Source organism: Lacerta agilis, chromosome 14 (genome assembly GCF_009819535.1).
Source record: "Lacerta agilis isolate rLacAgi1 chromosome 14, rLacAgi1.pri, whole genome shotgun sequence".
Lineage (NCBI taxonomy): Eukaryota > Metazoa > Chordata > Lepidosauria > Squamata > Lacertidae > Lacerta > Lacerta agilis.
The window spans coordinates 18,892,852-18,911,737 of record NC_046325.1 but is presented as its reverse complement, the minus strand read 5'-3'; the positions used below and the strand labels follow the sequence as shown (position 1 = coordinate 18,911,737).

At 44.7% G+C, this 18,886-nt stretch overlaps 2 protein-coding genes across 2 annotated transcripts in view; both read right to left on the bottom strand.

Moving 5' to 3' along the window:
* Window positions 1-4,727: 4,727 nt before the first annotated feature.
* NFATC2IP (nuclear factor of activated T cells 2 interacting protein) lies at window positions 4,728-10,043 on the bottom strand. The gene is made up of 8 exons (XM_033169937.1): window positions 9,941-10,043; window positions 9,715-9,837; window positions 8,968-9,110; window positions 8,820-8,885; window positions 7,042-7,222; window positions 6,165-6,309; window positions 5,678-5,784; window positions 4,728-5,592 (listed from the first exon to the last, which is right to left on the bottom strand). Exons 1-8 carry the CDS (start codon window positions 9,950-9,952, stop codon window positions 5,434-5,436), a joined length of 936 nt encoding a protein of 311 aa, XP_033025828.1. The 5' UTR covers window positions 9,953-10,043; the 3' UTR covers window positions 4,728-5,433.
* A 5,779-nt stretch (window positions 10,044-15,822) lies between these two features.
* The window catches only part of LOC117057547 (hemicentin-1-like), a 29,016-nt gene continuing 25,952 nt past the window's right edge, over window positions 15,823-18,886 (bottom strand). The window contains exons 13-14 of the mRNA XM_033168397.1: window positions 16,367-16,663; window positions 15,823-15,857 (exon numbers count right to left, since the gene is read on the bottom strand). Of these exons, the coding sequence (XP_033024288.1) occupies window positions 15,823-15,857; window positions 16,367-16,663 (332 nt within the window). The remainder of the gene's footprint in view (window positions 15,858-16,366; window positions 16,664-18,886) is intronic.

The window sequence follows — 18,886 nt, the reverse complement described above, 5'->3', positions numbered from 1 at the left end:
GCTTTGATTATCATGTGACTCTTCTTCGTCCCCGCCCTTTCCGCCTCCCGACCCCTGGGTGCCACGGCAACAGAGCCGGTCGCCTGATCGCCTTCCGCGTCACCAATACAAATACAGGACGTCCCGCGCTCTCTCTCCCGCCTCTCAAGGCGTGTGTGTGTGTCGGCGGCGGCGGGGTGGGGGCTTACTTCGGTTGCCATAGTTTCCAGCCCAAGCCCAGGCTCCCTGCCCCTTCTGTGGAAATTTGAACGACCCATAACGGGTCCCTGCCCTCCTCGAGGCGCGTTCCTTCGTCGCCATGGTTACCAGAGCGCTGCGGCCTGCGCTCCCCTGTCCCCGCAACACACCTGGCGTCTTGTTTACTGCTACCTTCTCGCTATCGGGAAAGCAGCCAGCGCGCTTTCCATCACGTCTCCAAAGCCTTTGACAGCACATTAAACTCCATAATCACCTCCCGTCACACGTCTCCACCTGAAGGAACACTCCCTTGAGTAAGAGAGGCGACATGATACGACGTCTGCCAACAACGTGCATGGATGGCATGGATAGAGAGAAGGGCTTCTCCCTCGCAGCGCTCGTGGGCGTCCCTTGAAGCTGAACGCGGGGAAGAATCAGGAGGGGCAAAATAAAAAAGTACTGACAATTTCCCCCAACAAACGATTAAAAAGTTTGGAGGAGGAGTAAGGAATGGCCACAAACTTGGATGGCTTTAAAAGAGGATTAGGCAAGTTTGTCGAGGACGAGGCTATCAAAATGGCTGGGTTCATCAGCTGCTGGGAACAGGAGACAGGAGGTGGGCAGGGTGCTGTGGTGCTCCTGAGCTGCTTGAAAGCTTCCCACAGGCCCTTGTGAGGAGAGGATGCTGGACTAGATGGGCCCCTGGCCAGATCCAGCAGGCATTTGCATTCTTATGAGTCACTATCTTGAACATGAACCCATGCAAGAGGATTGGTAACATCCAGAAGTGGGTAACCCTGTTCAGTCTGTTACAAACAAAAGTATTTTTATGGTACCTCAGATGTAATAGGTTTGTTGAGGCACCAGAAATCCTGTTTGTGCAACCATCTAGTGACTAGATGGACTAGATTCTAGTCCAAACAAACCTACTCCACGATAACTCTTTGGCCAGTCAGTCAGGATGTCATAAGAGCCTTTGTTGTGTTTGGTACAGCAGACATGCTACCCTTATGAAATTTACACCCTAGGTCTTCTCCCTGTCATGGCAGTGTTTTTTTCCCCTTCACACTCCCTGGAAACCAGCACTTCTTTTTACAGTCCTAAATTAGTGTGGGTAACAGTGCCAGATTTAGATGAAGAGAGGCTCTAGGCTACTCCACTTGTGAGGCCCCTCCCAATCCCCCACCCTCACGACTGGAAGAAAACGGAAGAGAGTTATAAACAAAATTGAGTGAAGCCAAGGATGATGACAGGTATTTAAAATTCTGCAATTCACAATTTCTCCTCTAAAGGACATCAGAAAACTTCATCAAAATTTGTTTGTCACTTTCAATGTACAGAATGCTCAGTGCAGACAACCTCTCTTGAGACACTGTGGCCCTCAATTCATTTTTAATTCTTTTGAGTCCTGAAAGGAAAGGCTATCTGAATTTTTTTCTTGTATATAATTTGATAAAGGTTTATATGAGACAGAGAGTGCTCTGCTGTAAGCCTATGGCTTTGTCTCATGTATAGGTGAAAGTGCAGAAAATCATCTATAAATTTCAGGTCAATATCTTCTGAATATGCTTCCATCAACAGTTCAACACCTTGCTGAATTTCTTGCTTGAATGCTATCAGGATAGCAAGAATGGAAAACAATTGTGCAACATCCCTGTACACAGTACTTATTCTTTTTAAATTGGCTTCAAGTGCATCTAGTATAGGAATAAAGGATTTTATCCTAAACTTATCTCTTGAAGAAAGTGCATCTAAGGCATCAGGTGCACTTCTGTCTTTTCTTTACCATTCCCTTACTCTTTTTCTCCTTGTTTTGTAGTTAACATTTGGCAAGGTAGAATTTGCTTGCTTCTCAAGCTCATAAAAATCTTCTCTAATTTTCCTTAAAAATCCACAAGTGAACGGTACAAACTTGCACAAGAACTCAATAACAGGCCTGATTTCTGAAGGGCTTTGCTGACCTTGTGAAAATGACCTAGCACACGGATTTATATCTCTCAAGATTTTGCAGACTTTGGCTGTGAACTTGGGCCTGAGTTTCAAATTGGGCAGTACGGGCTGGCCCCGAGTCTCATAGTTGCTGGGCCCAAGTTGGCCTGCCCTCGCATGAAGTCTTGGGTTTGCAATTTGGGGAGAGGGGAGACTACCCGCTGGGGGCTGGGTGGGCTGGGGAGGCCCCCTAGATTTAGAGGCCTTAGGCTTCAGCCTACTTAGCCTATACATAAATTCGGCACTGGTGGGTAATAAAGTCATCCTAACTCAGAATTGCACCACTCACAACCTGCCAGACTTGGCAGATATTTAAAGGCTGCATTTACTTACTGCCTGGCTGCAAGGGCAAAAATCAAGCTGCCACTCATTTGGCAAGACAACGTTGTGCACTTCACATAAAGCTAAACTGCCTGCAGTCTAAGAAAGATTAAAGGGAAACACTTCAGCTAAGCACAAGGCTCTTTTTAAAGTCCCAGTGGAGTTTTATTTTTTGTAACACAACACAACAGTAAATTTTAAAGTGAGGGGTCTTGTCAGGGAACTGTCCCTGGCCCAGCGCAGGATGGTGGAAGGGCTCTCAGGATGCTACAAAGAGCCCCGGCCCTACCTGATCAGCACTTCCTCTTCCAGCGGAGGAAACAGTGAGGTCTCCAGTGGGGAGGAGCAGGCAGTTCCTGGTCTTGAGAGCAGAGGCTCTGGAGATGTTGGAGAGACCCTGCACTCCCCTCGCTCAGCGGGCGAGGAGGGAGACACACCATTTTCGGCACCCCAAGTGCGCAGAGGGATAAAACGTAAGGAGAGGAGGCGGAGATTTGGGATACCGAAACTCTTATGTTGGGGTCACAGCCGGAAGGGGCCACTCCCGGATTCTGCCAGTGACTGATACAGATATGAACTTGTAGCTCTGCACTGTAAATAGCATGCACAATAAACCTGTTAAAAGATGGTTTGGAGTCTTGCCTGGTTACTTGCGAGCAACCACCTAACGGACCTTACAGGTCTGTAACAAAACGTTATAGTATGGATTGCTGCTGCTCAGGCCAACCATGTCGTTTTCCAAAACATTTTGTTCCATCCCTTTTTCACCCACACACGTGTTATGTATGGGGCTAGTGAGTACACTCATTCCTCATTGGGCTGTTTCCCCCACCCCTTCATTTTTTGCTCAAGGCATTTTGTTTCATACTCTCGGCAGACCTGCTGGTACCAACTTCTATTGCATTGTTGGCGCCCCTTTGGCTACACAAGGATCAGCACTTGCTGAATGTGTTTGTGGCTGTAACTGTCAGAAACAGTAGAAGGCAAAGAAGACAATGGCGCCCCCGTACAAAGACTAGCAGTTAAGCCTTAGTCTGTGTATATCCCGTATTGCTGCCCCTCCAAAATCTGTCACCTGAGGCAGCTACCTTATTCTGGCTAAAGGCAGGGCCTGCTCTCCTCTCTTTTTGTGGTGGGTTGTTTTAATATAGGCTTTAACAAATAAAGTCTTAACATTTGGCAGAACTGAAGACACAAACAACTTTGAAGCCCTTCAAATCACTGAACCGCCTATTTAAAACATTTCACGCTTTGCAAAATAGGGTTAAAAGTTGCATTGGCCAAGATCAAAACTAGGTGAAAGTATGCTTAGGTAGGGCAAAGTGTGCCAAGCTTTAGACAATGAAAAAGGCCACATACAAATTAGGGGCAAAGTCCTTCACATTTTAAAAAGTAAACTAGTAGCTTGTAACATTTTTCTAAAAAAAATTAAAAAGGGCATAGGAACTTCCTGCCACTCTGTCACCATATATTATCCCAACTCCATTCTAAAAGCTGCCTGCAGTTTTGCAGCCTGAAACCTAAAGCCTGCCATCTGAGAAGAGGAACTTTGGCAGGCAGTTTCTTGCAGCATAGCAGAAGAGAAAAGCTACCAAAATTCTATGCAGTCATTGAATACCCATGACGTTGATGCTATGTTTCCACAAACACAAATAATCCAAAAATATCAGAATCTTTGTCCCCTACGAGCTGCAAGGCCAGAGTTTGTATTCAGAATTAATCCCATTGAACTCCATGGACAAATGCCTAAATAAGTAAACTACAACTTTGACATACTTTTATGTGAAGGACTTTGGACCTAACTTGGAACAGGAGAAAAAGTAGGAAGGGAGGCAGAGACAACATCAGAATCCTGGTGGACTGGTTCTGTGTTACTTTGAAAAAATACTGCTTTTTAAACGGATTCATTCCATATCTTATTTGCTGTAGGCAGTGGCGGAGCTTAATGCTCCAGCACTGGAGGGGTGGAGAGCAGGCGGGGGCGGGGCTGGAATGCGTCCTGGGGGGGCGGGGCGCACAGCGCTGGTGGGGGGGGGAGCCGCGATGGCACCCCACTGGGATCGCGCTGCCGGGGGCAGTGCGCTCTCCCCACACTCCTCTTCCTCTGCCAGTGGCTGTAGGGAGGACTCCAATAAAAAAGGAGGTACAAATTTAGCAATTAAATAACCAAGAGACATTGTTTGGTAAGTTAGATGTTCATGGAAGAGTATAGGTAAGATAGTATCTTCTGAGTCTGCAGCTATTCACAACGCCAACTTATACTCTGCACACATGGATTACAAATTTGCTTTTAAAACCCATATTCAGGGTGGGGATACATATAAACAGATATAGACAATGTAATATCTTGCAGATGTTTGGCTACAGGTTCCAGCAGTGCCAGCAAGCATGGCCAGTGGTCATGGGAATTTCAGCCTAACAATCCTAGAGGTTGGCTAGCCTTGAAAAAGAAAGTTTGGGAAATCTGGCATAGAAATAAAAGGACTATAGGTCTCAAATAATCCAGTTTTGCTTACTACCACCAAGTAAAGGTAATGAAAGAAAACGGTTAACAGGATTATACAGCATTATTAAAACAAATGGAAAAGAGTCACTGATTTAAACAAAACAGAATTATTCAGTGCACACTGGCCCTCCAGAATCTGTATTGCTTTCACTATAACTGAGAGGTTTCTTTCCACTCTGCTCCAAGGGGGCCAGTTATAAAATTTGCTTTATTAAATAAGTTTCAGGCATGTGGATGGAACGTGACATTCGAATGCAGTCTTCCCTCCCTGTGTCTGGATCAGACAGAAATTACCACTCTCCTATAATGTTTAAGAAAAACGAGGCTGCTTCCCTTGCACTCAGACATTAGACACAATGAAGTCGGTCATAACACAGAGCCCAGGTGAAACAGTAAAAACCCCTCAGGGACACAGCCTCTTTGAAGAGATGGAAGGATTTCTAGCTCCATACTTCAATGACGTCGCCAGACTCCATCCCTAACTCTTCAGGGGTGCAGGTTCCTGCCAAACGCTGTCCATCAAAATAGAACTTAAGTTTGCATCTGCCAAAACCTTGGGCTTGACGGTAGTGACTCATAAGTTTTTGCAATGGCTCCCCCTGCAGGAACAAGAGAGAAGGACAGCTGCAATACTGCCCCATCAACACTAAGTAGCCCTCTGCCCCCAAACCACAGTCTCCTTACCTTCTGGATTGTAAACTCCATTTGTGAGCTTTTGTCTTTCCCTTGCACCCGGAGTTGAAGGTTTCCAGCATCACTGCTCCCTTGGCTAGTCGTCTCCACAACACAATCTGGAGGAAGTCCACATTACATTGATACACAACCAGTGAGATCAAGACAGCAATCCCCCCACAATGTAACCCTCAATTCCATCGTAGAGTATATTAGGTTGAGAGGCACAGACTGACCCAGCATTACCCGGTGAGCTGTATGGGGATTTGAAGGTGGGGTCTCCCCAATCACTTCCGACCACTAGATCACAGATTAGCTCTCATAATGGAAGAGCAGGGTCTAGGAACAAAGCAGGAGAACAGGAGCAAGGGGTCCATTGGGAGCGAAATCAGGGCATCAGCAGCCCCAACTCAGAGGACAAGGATGGCGACAGTCATACAGAGAGACTTAAGGGGCTGAAGACCCCTTTGGAAACAAAAAAACCCATTCCACTACCCACCGATTATATCAGCCACACCCAGGCCCAGTACACGGGGGGTGGCATCAGCTGCAAGTTCGCGATCTTGGAACAGGAGAAGTATTCTGTCTTTGTGAACCTTCAGCATCTGAGCCATGTGCTCAATCACTCGTTGAAGGGGGTCAGTCTATGGGGTGCAAAGTTGAAGGAGTTAGAAAAAAAAACACAATACACCAGGAAAACACTACCTGCTCAATTGCCCAGGGAGGACATTTAGTGCCCAAGGTTGTTTTTTCCTTCTCTCCCCCAATTCCATTTCCTTTGTGATTTTTAGAATTTAAGCCCCGAGGGCGGAACTCTCTTACTGATTTTTATCAGTATCTCACAAGCCATTTTTTGACTGAAGATACAGGTAGAAACCCTTCAAACAGAAAACAAACATCTCAACACTTATTTATGTTGCTGCAGTAACATCCAGGTCCTGAAAAGTGGACATTTCCCAGTTATCACTATCATTATCATCTTCCTGCCTCCACAAGCCAACACAGCCTTTTAAAAAAGAATATTGTTTTCAATTCTTCTCAGCTGCCTCGGAGGCCAATTGTCAGGAAGAAAAATGGGGTGTTAATATTTTAAATAAATAAAGATCCCATACTATTCCTGAGACTCACAAAAAACATTCACAATTTTAAACAGGGCTATCAGGAAAAGATCCATGGAATACTTGTACCAGATGGGAAAGAACAAAGCATTGGTTGGGCATTTTGACTCTGCAGTATATAGACTACATAGACTGCTAGTGGCTCCCAGTGTTTCAGGCAGGAAGTTTCTCCCAATTCTTCCTACTTGGAAATGCCAGAGATATAAGGTGGGACTTCCTGCATGCAAAGCAGATGCTCTTCCCCCAATGGAAACTCACCATCTGAACAGAAACTTTGTAGAGATCAGCCCGACACCGGATCTTTAGCACCAATTCCTGGGACTCAGAGGGCTCAAACACATCAATCAGGATCACGTCATCTCTGAGCTCCTCATCTTGCAAGGTCTTCTTGGCAGCTGAGAGGGAGGATGTTAGATTCCTGAGCTTCTGGTGTAAGTTTCTGAGGAGACAACAGAACAAAAAGAACCCCATAAAACAGGTGGGAATAAGATGCCTACATCGCAAACATACCACCTTAAAGTATTAATCACCATAAACCTGTTGGATATTCATTCCCCATGTCTGCAGTCATGGGATTGTTGTCTATCACATGACGGTATGTGTTTTCATTCCACAGAGTGGGAAGTGACGGAGACAGGATGTTTGTATTACTGTGTTCCGTGAAGTGGGACTATTGTTCTTTGTTCTTTCTTTTTGCTGTCTGATGCTAGAGAGAGAGGGAGCCATGTTGCAGTGCTCTGTGTGTTTATATGTAAATAAAGTAGATTAGCCAAAATGCTGAGCTGCTGAAGTCTGTTTACGCATGCTGTGAAGACTCTGCGGATCCCTAAGTGTGCTGATGCTTCTTGGTATCAGTCGCTGTGATGTTTAGGCAGAAGAAAGCTTTTGAAGCTCCTGAACGATCGACCAGGAGGGAGAGAATATGCCAGTCGGGCATGTGTCCCTGCCAGGGTCCTACATGAGAGTAGGATGCTCCTGCTAACAAAACCTTTTGCTGAAAAGTAGTTCTGAAAGCCACAAGTTGTGAGTTAGAGGACCAGACCACTGACAGACCAGATTCAAAACACATCTCTGTCATGGATTATCTATGGGGAACTGGGCTGAGGCACTCTCTGAGCCCCATCTGTTAAATATGTACAGGACAAATTAGCTTAGCAAAGGTGTTCTGGGGACATACACTGTTAGGGCTTGGTTAAAAGAATGAGATGACATAAAGCAGGGATGGGGAGACCTGTGGCCCCACCTATGTTTTTTTTGACTCCCACCAGTCCTAGGCAGCATGGCTAAAGGTTCGTGTGGATGGAGGAAGCTGTAGTCCAACAGCATTTAGACTAGAGGACCACAGGTTCCGCAAACCCAGCACAAAGTTTTGTAAACCTGAGACACATAGTACAACATACATCTTTCACTGATCTGCTTGGCTTTATGGGAGTGGACACTAGCTAATCTAAGCCTCCCACCACCAAGAAACCTGTCTCTCCTTCCCTCCCAGAAAGCCAAATCTCTTGCAGAGTACAAGAAAACAAAAGCTGGCACAATATATGAGCCAGCTAAATGCACAAGAAAAGGCTTTAGACAGGGGTCAGCAAACTTTTTCAGCAGGGAGGGGCTGGACTATATTTTTTTTTGGGGGGGGGGGTGAACGAATTCCTATGCCCCTCAAATAACCCAGCAATGCATTTTAAATAAAAGCACACATTCTACTCATGTAAAAACACCAGGAAGGCCCCACAAATAACCCAGAGATGCATTTTAAATAAAAAGACACATTCTACTCATGTAAAAACATGCTGATTCCCAGACCGTCCATGGGCCGGATTTAGAAGGTGATTGGGCTGGGTCCGGCCCCCAGGCCTTAGTTTGCCTACCCATGTCTTTAGAAATGTTTTGTGCCTGCCAAATCAGGGTGACGGGGTTTTTTATAGATCCCAATCCTCCCCAACAAGCCTTGAAGGCTTATCTTTCTCTTCCCCCACCACAGCACAGCACCAATCCACAGAACACCACCCCCCTTCCAGAAGACCCCAGATTCTTACTTAGCTCCATGGCGTCGTTTCTTGAGCTGCGGTGGAGGTGGCGGCGAAGGGGGAAGAGCTTCATGTCTGTTGGAGGGAGAAACAACAGAGATATGGTTTTAATTGGGAATTCCAGACCAGCTAGTTAGAGGAAGTGAAAGAAGCCGACCTTTTTTCTTGTTCCACTTGCTTTGTAGAAGCCTCCTTCTCCTCCTCATCTGATGTGTCAATGACTTGGGGTTCAGAAGACAGCACTGGGGTTCGAACAGGCAGTTTCAGAGACTCAGGGAACAAATGGAGACTGTTCTGAACCTGTCAACAGGGGGCGAGAGAAAGGACAAAAAACAACTCAGTTTTTCTCCCCGGACACTTGGGCAGGCAGAAAGCAGTATTGGTAAGCCATTTAGAAAAAGAAAGTGGATTAGTTTCTGCAAAGGTAGGTGCTAGGACATCAGGGTTCAATCCAGCCAAAAGTGTGTTGATAGAGAGGAGTGGAGGAAGTGTCTAAATCAAGTAAGCAAAAAACAGGGAATCCCTGGAGCTATTGGGAAGTGAACTAAAAATAAAGCACTCCTGAGTTCTCCCCCCCCCCCAGCACCGATAAAGAAGTTGTGCAGTGAGATATAATAATGCTGTAACAACAGCGAAAGCAGAAGGGTTAAGTATTTTGGTTCGGTCATTCACTGAAGAGAAATGAACCTTCACTGAAAGCCCCGAGAGCACGAATGCAATGTAGTTAGCTTTTCCCCCCTCCTCCCTCCCTGACCCCCTTTCCTTTCCCAACTTTTCAGCTTGGGCTGAAGGACTGTCTCGCCGCTGACGTCTGCAAGCAGCCCTGGCAAGTCTTCTTTCCTTTTCCCCTTCCGGCTGAAGGGGAGAGAGAGAGAGAGAGGCGCCATCGCCGCGCGGCACTCGCCTTGCTGGAGTAGACGGGGACGGCGGCCACGCCGATGTCAGTGGGGAGGATGCGGCGGCGCTTGATGGGGGGCTTCCTGGAGGTCCCCTCCGGCTCCGAGTCGCTGCTGGAGCAGGGACCCACCTGCAAGAGGCAACGGGGAAGTGAGGCGAAGGCGCCACGCGAGCACGAAAGTGCCCCACCACCCCTAAACACACACACGCCCTTCCCTCCCGCGCGTATTTACCGTCTCCGCCATAGCGGCGGCATCAAGCTCTCTTTATTGGTTTTGTTTGACAGCCCGCCCTTTTCGTCACGCCTGACGCTTCTGTCCTCCACCGCCGCCACCCAATAAAGGTTTCGAATCAAGCCTCCTCCTCCGCTGCAGCGCGCTAAGAATCCTGGGAACTGTAGTTTCCCTTGCCCTGCCTCTCCCAAAGTCTTTGCCGTTGTTATTGTTGTTGTTGATTCCCTCCAGCTGTTTTGGGACTACAATTCCCATCATCCCTGACCATTGTTCCTGTTAGCTAGGGATGATGGGAGTTATCGTCTGAAAACAGCTGGAGGGCCAAGTTTGGCCATGCCTGATTTAAGGAGCTGAAAGAGACCTATCCGTGAAACCTTGGGGAATTGCTGCCAGTCAGTGCAGAAAGTACTGAATTGGGTAAGCCAAGGATCTGACAATATAAGGCAGCTTCTTATGTTCCTTTGCATGTTTTTCAGGCTAAAGTGGACATAGAGGTTAAGTGAAATATATGCTAAAACATGTAATGGAATAAAACTTAATATGCATACTGAGCCTAAAGATCAATATTTGATAAATAACCACGAAGTTGATTATAACAGTTTGATGCCTGTGTATGAAAAGGTATCAAAGGCTTGAATGTGTTTCAACCTGAAATAGTCTTTTTAAGCAAAAAAATTATACCATAATTTAAAAGCAAAGCCACATCTGCAGGTTATTAGAAAACCCATAATAAAAGAGTAAAAAGTCATTCTGTAGTGCCTTAAAAATGGACACTATATATATTATTGCTCATGTCAGTGAAAATAGAACATATGCCAACTTGCATGGGAATAAGCATGCAATCTAAAATCGGATTGTCTGTTGTTTTTGAGGAACCACGCTTAAATGCACTCCTGTCTATGTGCATATTAGTGTGGTTCCTCCTTGATTTCTTATAACACTCCTTAAGAACAATAGACCCATGAATTGAAAGTGGTAATGAAAAAGGATACCGTCCCATGTGGGATCTACATAAAGAAGAAATGTATAAATAAAACCAGCGTCTTCTAAATATATTTAGAAATACACAATTGAAAAGCAATAGTAATGTTTACACACTTTAGAAATCCTCGAAAAATCAGAATTAAAAATATTGGGCAAGGGCCACAGCTCAGCAATAGAGCATCTGTTTAGAACACAGAAGGTCCTAAATTCAATCCCTGGCATCTCCAGGCAGGGCTGGGAATATTCCCTGTCTAAAATCCTGGGCAGCTGCTGCCTGTCAGTGTAGACTGCACTGAGCTAGATAGACCAATGGTCTGACTTGGCATAAGGCAGTTTCCTTTGCATGTCAAAACCTCACGAGTAAACAGAAGGACTGCGATGCTGTATGTTAGTACCGGTAAGTTGGTTCCAAACCTCCCAAGTATTCTTCTGTCAAAAAGCACACTTGAATACTTTTCAGGGCTAAGTCTCAGCATTTGACAGTGGGAACGAGAGTTGTGCTTCAGTTTTGAATAAACCCTAGGATTTCAGACATGCCACTCACTGGAGAAGCACTTGTTGCTTCTCTTAGCAATTTATCAAATGACCTGATATTATTATCTGAGTATGAAGGAGCAAAATATCACAGAGGGAGAATTTTGCTATGATGTGCATGGCCTCTAGCAGGGGGTTCGCAGACTTCAGGGCTGTGTCTGTTGTTTTTTTTCTTAACTAGAATTCCAAGCTGCACTGACTGACTCCAGGTGCAAAACAGTAACTAAGGAGGGAGAACCCCAGTTGCTTCCTGCAACCCTTGAGCCATAGACTGGGGTCATCTATAACTACAATGCTACATCTGAATTACTACAGATCTGGAATTCTTTTCTTTATTGAAAATTTGTTTTTCCATACAGAATTCAGAATACAAAAAAAATAAGAAATATAACTTGGTACAGGTGAAACTAAAGTATATCCATACTATACTATATTTATAAAGTTTCAGAAAGGAAAGGTTGATTTTTTTTAATGAAGAATTTATTAGCATTTTCATAACACAACAGACACCCAAACCCACACCTACAAATATTAAACAAATACAAATACATATATTGCCAGGATTCTTCTTCTTGTTTATATACCTAAAGAAAAAATTTCTATTTCCGAATCTTGACGTTTGACTTCCCCTGTCTTTTCACCTTCGGTTTTAAATCCATATTTTACTTTCTTAACAACTTTTTTCTAAAAAAACCAAAAATATTAACTTCCATTAAAGATAACACAATTATCTTAAAAAAGCACAAAGCATAAGTTTAGATTTTATAAGAAATTGTTTGTTAAGGTTTATGATAGAATATGATGATTAAGATAAGGAAAGGTTGATTTTAAATGATTTAAATCGCCCTTAAGTTTAAAATGAAGCCTCCTGCAATTATCATACTGTTTCTTTGAATTCCCGAAGTCTACAGAGCTCTACTATATATATATATAATCTTAGAATGTAAGGTTGATTTCAAATTACTGGTATTTAAATTGCCTTGAGTTTAAAATGAAGCCTCCTGCAATTATCATACTGGAAATGCTTTTTTTAGGAAATACATAATAAAATGCAACCATATTACATTGCCTGGAACAACCCTTTGCCAAAATGTCATTCCGTGGACTGTTAGATACCAAAAACTTCATCTGGCTTTTCCCTCCTGGCTTTCGGCATCTTCTCCCATCTTCTTCAGGAGGGTTTGGTCATTCGGCGCAGCTTGGTCGTACTTGCCTGCTAAGAGAGAGAGAGAGAATGCAATAATCAGGTGCCTCCAAACTGCAACCTGCAGTCTTGTGCCCAAGCATTGCAGCTTTGCCTCCCCATGGACTCTGCTGCCCTTTCTGCCACCACTCCCAGCAACCCAACTCACCTCTGCGTCTTAGGTATATCAACATCGCTCCACCTCCTAGGCAAAGTCCCAAAACGAGTCCAAGAAGTCCTAGCAGCCAACCCATATGTGATCCAAAGTATCCTGGAGCTGGAGGAGATTCAGCTGGAGATGCAGATTTAAGTTTTAGCCCATGTGATTTGGTACTACATTCTGGGGATGAGGGGTGAGTAATCACATCACCCTCACCTTCTGGCTCCCAGGGGATCGTCTCCTCCAGTGGTGCCTCCAGTGCTTCGTGTTGTACCTGGCAGGTATAATTGGCTGCAAAAAGGCCCTGCTTTGGGAAGAAGACGCTTCCGGTTGAGAACGTTTCATTAGGATTCTTTACAAGTTTCGACTCATATATTCTCTCTTGTATTGGCTTCCCATTTTGTAGCCACTGCACTTCAATGTTTTGTGGGTAAAACCCACATACTAGGCACTCAGCTACCAAGAACGTCTTCCCTGGTGGCCTTGTGACCATATGAAGTTCTGGGCGAGCTGCAAGGAGAAGAAAGAGATGTTGAGGTCCTGCAAGTCTGGGGATGGCCACTAGAGGGAGACGTTGCAGATTACAGTGGTACTTTGGTTCCCGAACAGCTTAGTTGTCGAACAAATCGGCTCCTGACTGGCGCAAACTCGGAAGTGCGTGTTTCAGTTTGCGAACATTTTTCGGAAGCCGAATGTCCGACACAGCTTCCACGGCTTCCGATTGAGTGTAGGAAGCTCCTGCAGCCAATCAGAAACTGCGCCTTGGTTTTTGGGTTTTTTTTTTTCAGTCTTGTTCGGCCTTTTATGTTATTTATTTTTTTTTAATTTTTATTAAACAACAAAAACAGAATACACAATCATTTCAAAGCACACATAAAGAAAAAGGTACAACCCCCACATAATTTGACAGTATTTAAAAAGAAGGACTAATCCTAAAAGGGCGTTCAGAAGACAAACGGAAAAAGGATAGGAAGAAAATAGAAAAAGGGGGAAGGGGAAGGAGAAATTAGGAAAAGGAAAAAAGAAAAAGAAAAAAAAGGCAGAAAGTCTAGATTAAGGTTACAACTTACAACATTATTACAATACAATTACATACGCTTGACTTCCGTTTACACTCTTTGTTTCTTTATCTTAACCCTTTTTCTCACACAGGTCTTGTTACATCCAATTTGGTCTTCTCTTACTTTCTAATAATATGTTGATATTCAATACGTATATAGATTTCACCTTCCTATTGCCAGGAAATTTTGATGTTATTGTACTGGTTTAAGTAGTCAATAAAACCTTCCCATTCCTTTTGTGTCTTTTGATTGAATTGACCTCTCATTCTTCCCGTCATTACCGCTAACTGCATATATTCTGTCATTAAAGCTTGCCAATCATATATTGTGGGGTTATTCTCGTTCTTCCAATTTCTTGCTAAGAGAATTCTGGCCGCTGTAAGGGCATACATTGTTAGCATTCTTTTCTCTGATTTAATTTCTGGAGGTAGTATTCCCAGGAGGAAGGTTTCTGGCTTCTTCTTAATAGAGATTTTCAAAAGTTTTTTTAATTCATTATGAACCTTTCCCCAGTATTCCTTAACTATGTCACATTCCCACCACATGTGGAAGTACGTTCCCAAACCACTTTTGCATTTCCAACACAAGGGTGACTGGTTTTTAAACATTTTAGATAGTTTAATTGGGCTATAGTGCCACCTATATGTCATTTTCATGACATTTTCCCTTAAATTGATACAAGCTGTGAATCTCATGTCTTCTTTCCACAGCTTCTCCCAATATCTTGGGCCCACTTTATCATGGCACTTTTTACCAGTTCTTCTTTGGTCTCCCACTCTAATATCAGATCATACATTTTAGAGATATATTTTCATTTGGATTGAATTAGCTGCATCTCGAATTTGGATGTTTCGTTGGCTATCCCCTCCTTTCTATCTATCTTGAACCTTTCATTCAACTGGAAGTATTGTAACCATCCTGTCAGTTGGTTACTTATCTCTTTGTATTCCCTTAATACAAAATTTCCATTTTCCTCTTTTATTATTATTATTTTATTATTAATGCGCCTTGGTTTTTGAATGGTTTTGGGAGTCAAACAGAACCAAGTTCAAGAACCAAGGTACCTCTGTATAAAGCAACCCACCTAACAGTCTCTAAACAGTCCACGGTTGTGTGAATGCATTACACAAGTGCAGCTCAGCACCAGAGCATTTGCCTTGCATGTAAAAGGTCCCAGGTTCAATCTCCGGTGTCTCCGGGTAGGGCTGGGAAAACCTCTGCCTGAAACCCAGACAGCTGCTGCCAGGCAGCATGGACAATACTGCGCTAGATAGACAAACGATTCCCAGTCCAACTATACCCTGAGACAAAAAAAAAATCCCTATTGCATAGCTACAGTTTGCCTTGAGAAGGCACTTGGGGGAAAGGTTAATTCTCCCCTCCCATGCCATCATTCCTCCCCAGCCAAATTAAGAGTTGCACGCCACAGCAGCTTTGACTTAAGAGGAAAAGGCACCAAGATATCCAATAATCATAGCTGTCAACATTTCCATTTTTTTAAGGGAAATTCCCTTATTCTGAATAGGATTCCTCGCAAGAAAAGGGAAAAGTGCAATAAAGTCCAATAATGTCCTGACATGTGGTGTGACCCCAAGAGAAGAATGGGGCGAAGAAGGAATTGGAGTATGAATCCCTTTACGGACTCTACTCCTTAACTGTAGGAATAGAGGACAAGAGCCCACTCTTCCAGTTTACAAGGAGATGATACATACAAAAAGTGGGGTAAGAGCTAGATTTATTGTGCGCTGAGGCTTCTGATTTGTGATCTTTGGAGGCCAAATGCTGTGTTGCTTCCATGCCCAACACTTAGTCTAGAATTGCCATCCTCTGATCCTTTGTGCTTTTTTATTACTGACATGCAGCCATTTAATTGCATATTTTAGTCAGACCTATGCTCCCTTTAAAGGGCAGATGTGTGAAAAATGCCATTCTAGTCCATCACAGCCTGGAGGGGAAGAGGTCAAGGGAGGCGCCAGACGGACCGCACTACAGGTCCTGTGAGGCAAGGAAGGAGGAAATTGTGGCTCTGAAATGTCCTTTGACTACAACTCCCATTATCCTTTTCTGCCTAGGTTTGACGGGAGCTGGAGCCCACCCACACCTAGAGGGTCACAGACTCCCCATCTCCGAACATGAGGTACGTAAAGTCTTTTTGCTAAATATAGTGCCATGTTAAGTAGTGTGTGAAGCCACCATTTTAATGCGACTTCCAGCTGATTTGCAGGAAAGCGGTGCCTTAGCAATCATGAAGGGCCTTAGTGTGGAAGCAAATTCGACTGGGTGGGCCTTCACCCAGCTCAGCAGATAGGTTCTTGCAGGTTTCTTTATCATGGAGCAGACACTACTGGTTAGAGGAAAGGGATACAGAGTTTTGAGGAGGAAAATAAGCAGAGGCAGAGGAAGGTAGAGAGTGCAAATCAGAACTGGGTCTATCTAAGAGGGGGAATTGTGCTTTAAAATGGCATTTCAGGACTGCAGGTTGCACAAGAAAGGCTCCCACTTACCGTGCACCTTGAGCTCAAAATCTTGACTGATTGGGTCTTTCACCGCTTGGTGTTGGATGTGGCACGAGAAGGTAACACCAGCGTCAGAGATTTGTGGCGTAAACTCCAGGACACTCTCTGCATAGAAGAGACCATTGGGCCCGGGCTGGACAGGCGGCAAGTCAACTTTCAGAGTCTCACTGCCTCGCAGCCACTTCACAGAGACATTGCCAGGGTAAAAGTTGGATGCTGCACATGTCAAGTTGCTTGGTTTGCCCAGCAGCACTTCTGTGGGGCCGAGTGTTAGGCGTGGGGGAGCTGGAGGGAGAGAGGAGAGTTAGGAGAGCATCTCCTTGGGCAGCTGAAAGAGTGCTGGGAACTGTAGATCTGTGAGCAGCAAGCTGCAGTTCTCAGGATTCTTCACAGGAAGCCACACGTGTTAAAGGTGCTCAAAATGTATGGCATGGATGTGACTTCCCCCTTCCCTTCCGCAATACAGTGGTACCTCGGGTTACATATGCTTCAGGTTACATACTCCGCTAACCCACAAATAATGCTTCAGGTTAAGAACTTTGCTTCAGGATAAGAACAGAAATCGTGCTCTGGCGGCGCAGCGGCAGTGGGAGGCCCCATTAGCTAAAGTGGTGCTTCAGGTTAAGAACAGTTTCAGGTTAAGAATGGACCTCCGGAACGAATTAAGTACATAACCAGAGGTACCACTGTAAAAGGAAACTCTCAATACAAGGAAGCTGTTGCAGAAGTCTGCAGATCAAATCTCACCTTGCCCATGAACTCATTAAGGTGGCCTTTATGTTAGTCACTATCCTCTTAGCCCCAAGTCCTGCCTGGCCCACCCCCAAATGCAGTAAGAGCTGCAGACCTATATCTCCACTATGCCATCCCTCAAGGTCTGGACAAACTGTCCTGCTTGGACTACTGCAATGCGCTCAACGTGGGGCTACCTTTGAAGGTGACCCGGAAACTACAACTAATCCAGAATGCGGCAGCCAGACTGGAGACTGGGAGTGGCTGCTGAGGCCACATAACACCGGTCCTGAAAGACCTACATTGGCTCCCAGTACGTTTCTGAGCACAATTCAAAGTGTTGGTGCTGACCTTTAAAGCCCTAAACAGTCTCGGCCCAGTATACCTGAAGAAGTGTTTCTATCCCCATCATTCAGCCCAGACTCTGAGGTCCAGCTCTGAGGGCCTTCTGGCGGTTCCGTCCCTGCGAGAAGTGGGGTTACAGGGAACCAGGCAGAGGGCCTTCTCAGTAGTGACGTCCTTCCTATGGAACACCCTCCCATCAGATGTGAAGGAAACAAACAACTATCTGGCTTTTAGAAGACATCTTAAGGCAACCATGCTTAGGGAAGTTTTAATGTTTGATGTTTTATTGTGTTTTTAATATTCTGTTGGGAGCCACCCAGAGTGGCTGGGGAAACCCACCTAGATGGGTGGGGTATAAATAAATAAATGATGATGGTGGTGGTGGTGGTGATGGTGGTGATATTTGTCGAAGCGTGCTTTTGTCAAGCATCTCTTGAGAGGTCACATCTCAGTTCTGTAGCACCGCCACAAAGTAGGCCTTGCTCTGTTTCCTTACCATGGACATCTCTAAATGATGGAACATGAAACTGCAGCTCTCCCCAAAACCTCATCTCCAGAGGAGTAGGCTTGATTGCAAGCTGGTTGTTGTTGTTCAGTCGTTCAGTCGTGTCCGACTCTTCGTGACCCCATGGACCAGAGCACGCCAGGCACGCCTATCCTTCACTGCCTCTCGCAGTTTGGCCAAACTCATGTTAGTAGCTTCGAGAACACTGTCCAACCATCTCATCCTCTGCCGTCCCCTTCTCCTTGTGCCCCCCATCTTTCCCAACATCAGGGTCTTTTCTAGGGATTCTTCTCTTCTCATGAGGTGGCCAAAGTACTGGAGCTTCAACTTCAGGATCTGTCCTTCTAGTGAGTACTCAGGGCTGATTTCTTTGAGAATGGATAGGTTTGATCTTCTTGCAGTCCATGGGACTCTCAAGAGTCTCCTCCAGCACCATAATTCAAAGCCATAATTCCAGCACCATAATTCAAACCATAATTCACCATAATGCAAGCTGGTGCTCCCTGTAATACACGGCCCTAACCAATTTAGGACTTTATACATCAAGATATGCATCTTGAAAAATGCTGGAAAGTATAATGGTAGCCAACACAGCTGAGAGAGAACCAGTGTTATGTGCTTCATATAGGCAAATTCTTTCTGAGGGAGCAGTGTGGCTATGCTCCCAAAAACTGAGACCCAAATTATAAGTATTTATTTATTTAAAAATTTCTGTTCCACACCATCAGCAGCCATTTTGTATTATGGGCCAGAAATCTAATTCAGATAAAAGATTAAAAAATACAATATTTACATCATACAAAATAAAAACCATTAAACCACAGTTGCAGCAGTTCTGGAAACGGAGCTGTACGAATTGCAAATCCGATACCCACTTACCTGGGGGTAAGCTTCAGTTAACTCAGTTGGACTTTTAGGGTCAGCAA

What these genes read in the sequence shown, in the direction of transcription:
- NFATC2IP (XM_033169937.1), bottom strand. An exon ending in TCCCCGTCTACTCCAGCAAG is followed by an intron (nt 9,111 to 9,714) that starts GCGAGTGCCGCG and finishes CCCTGTTGACAG; the next exon opens with GTTCAGAACAGTCTCCATTT. An exon ending in CAAGTGGAACAAGAAAAAAG is followed by an intron (nt 8,886 to 8,967) that starts GTCGGCTTCTTT and finishes TCCCTCCAACAG; the next exon opens with ACATGAAGCTCTTCCCCCTT.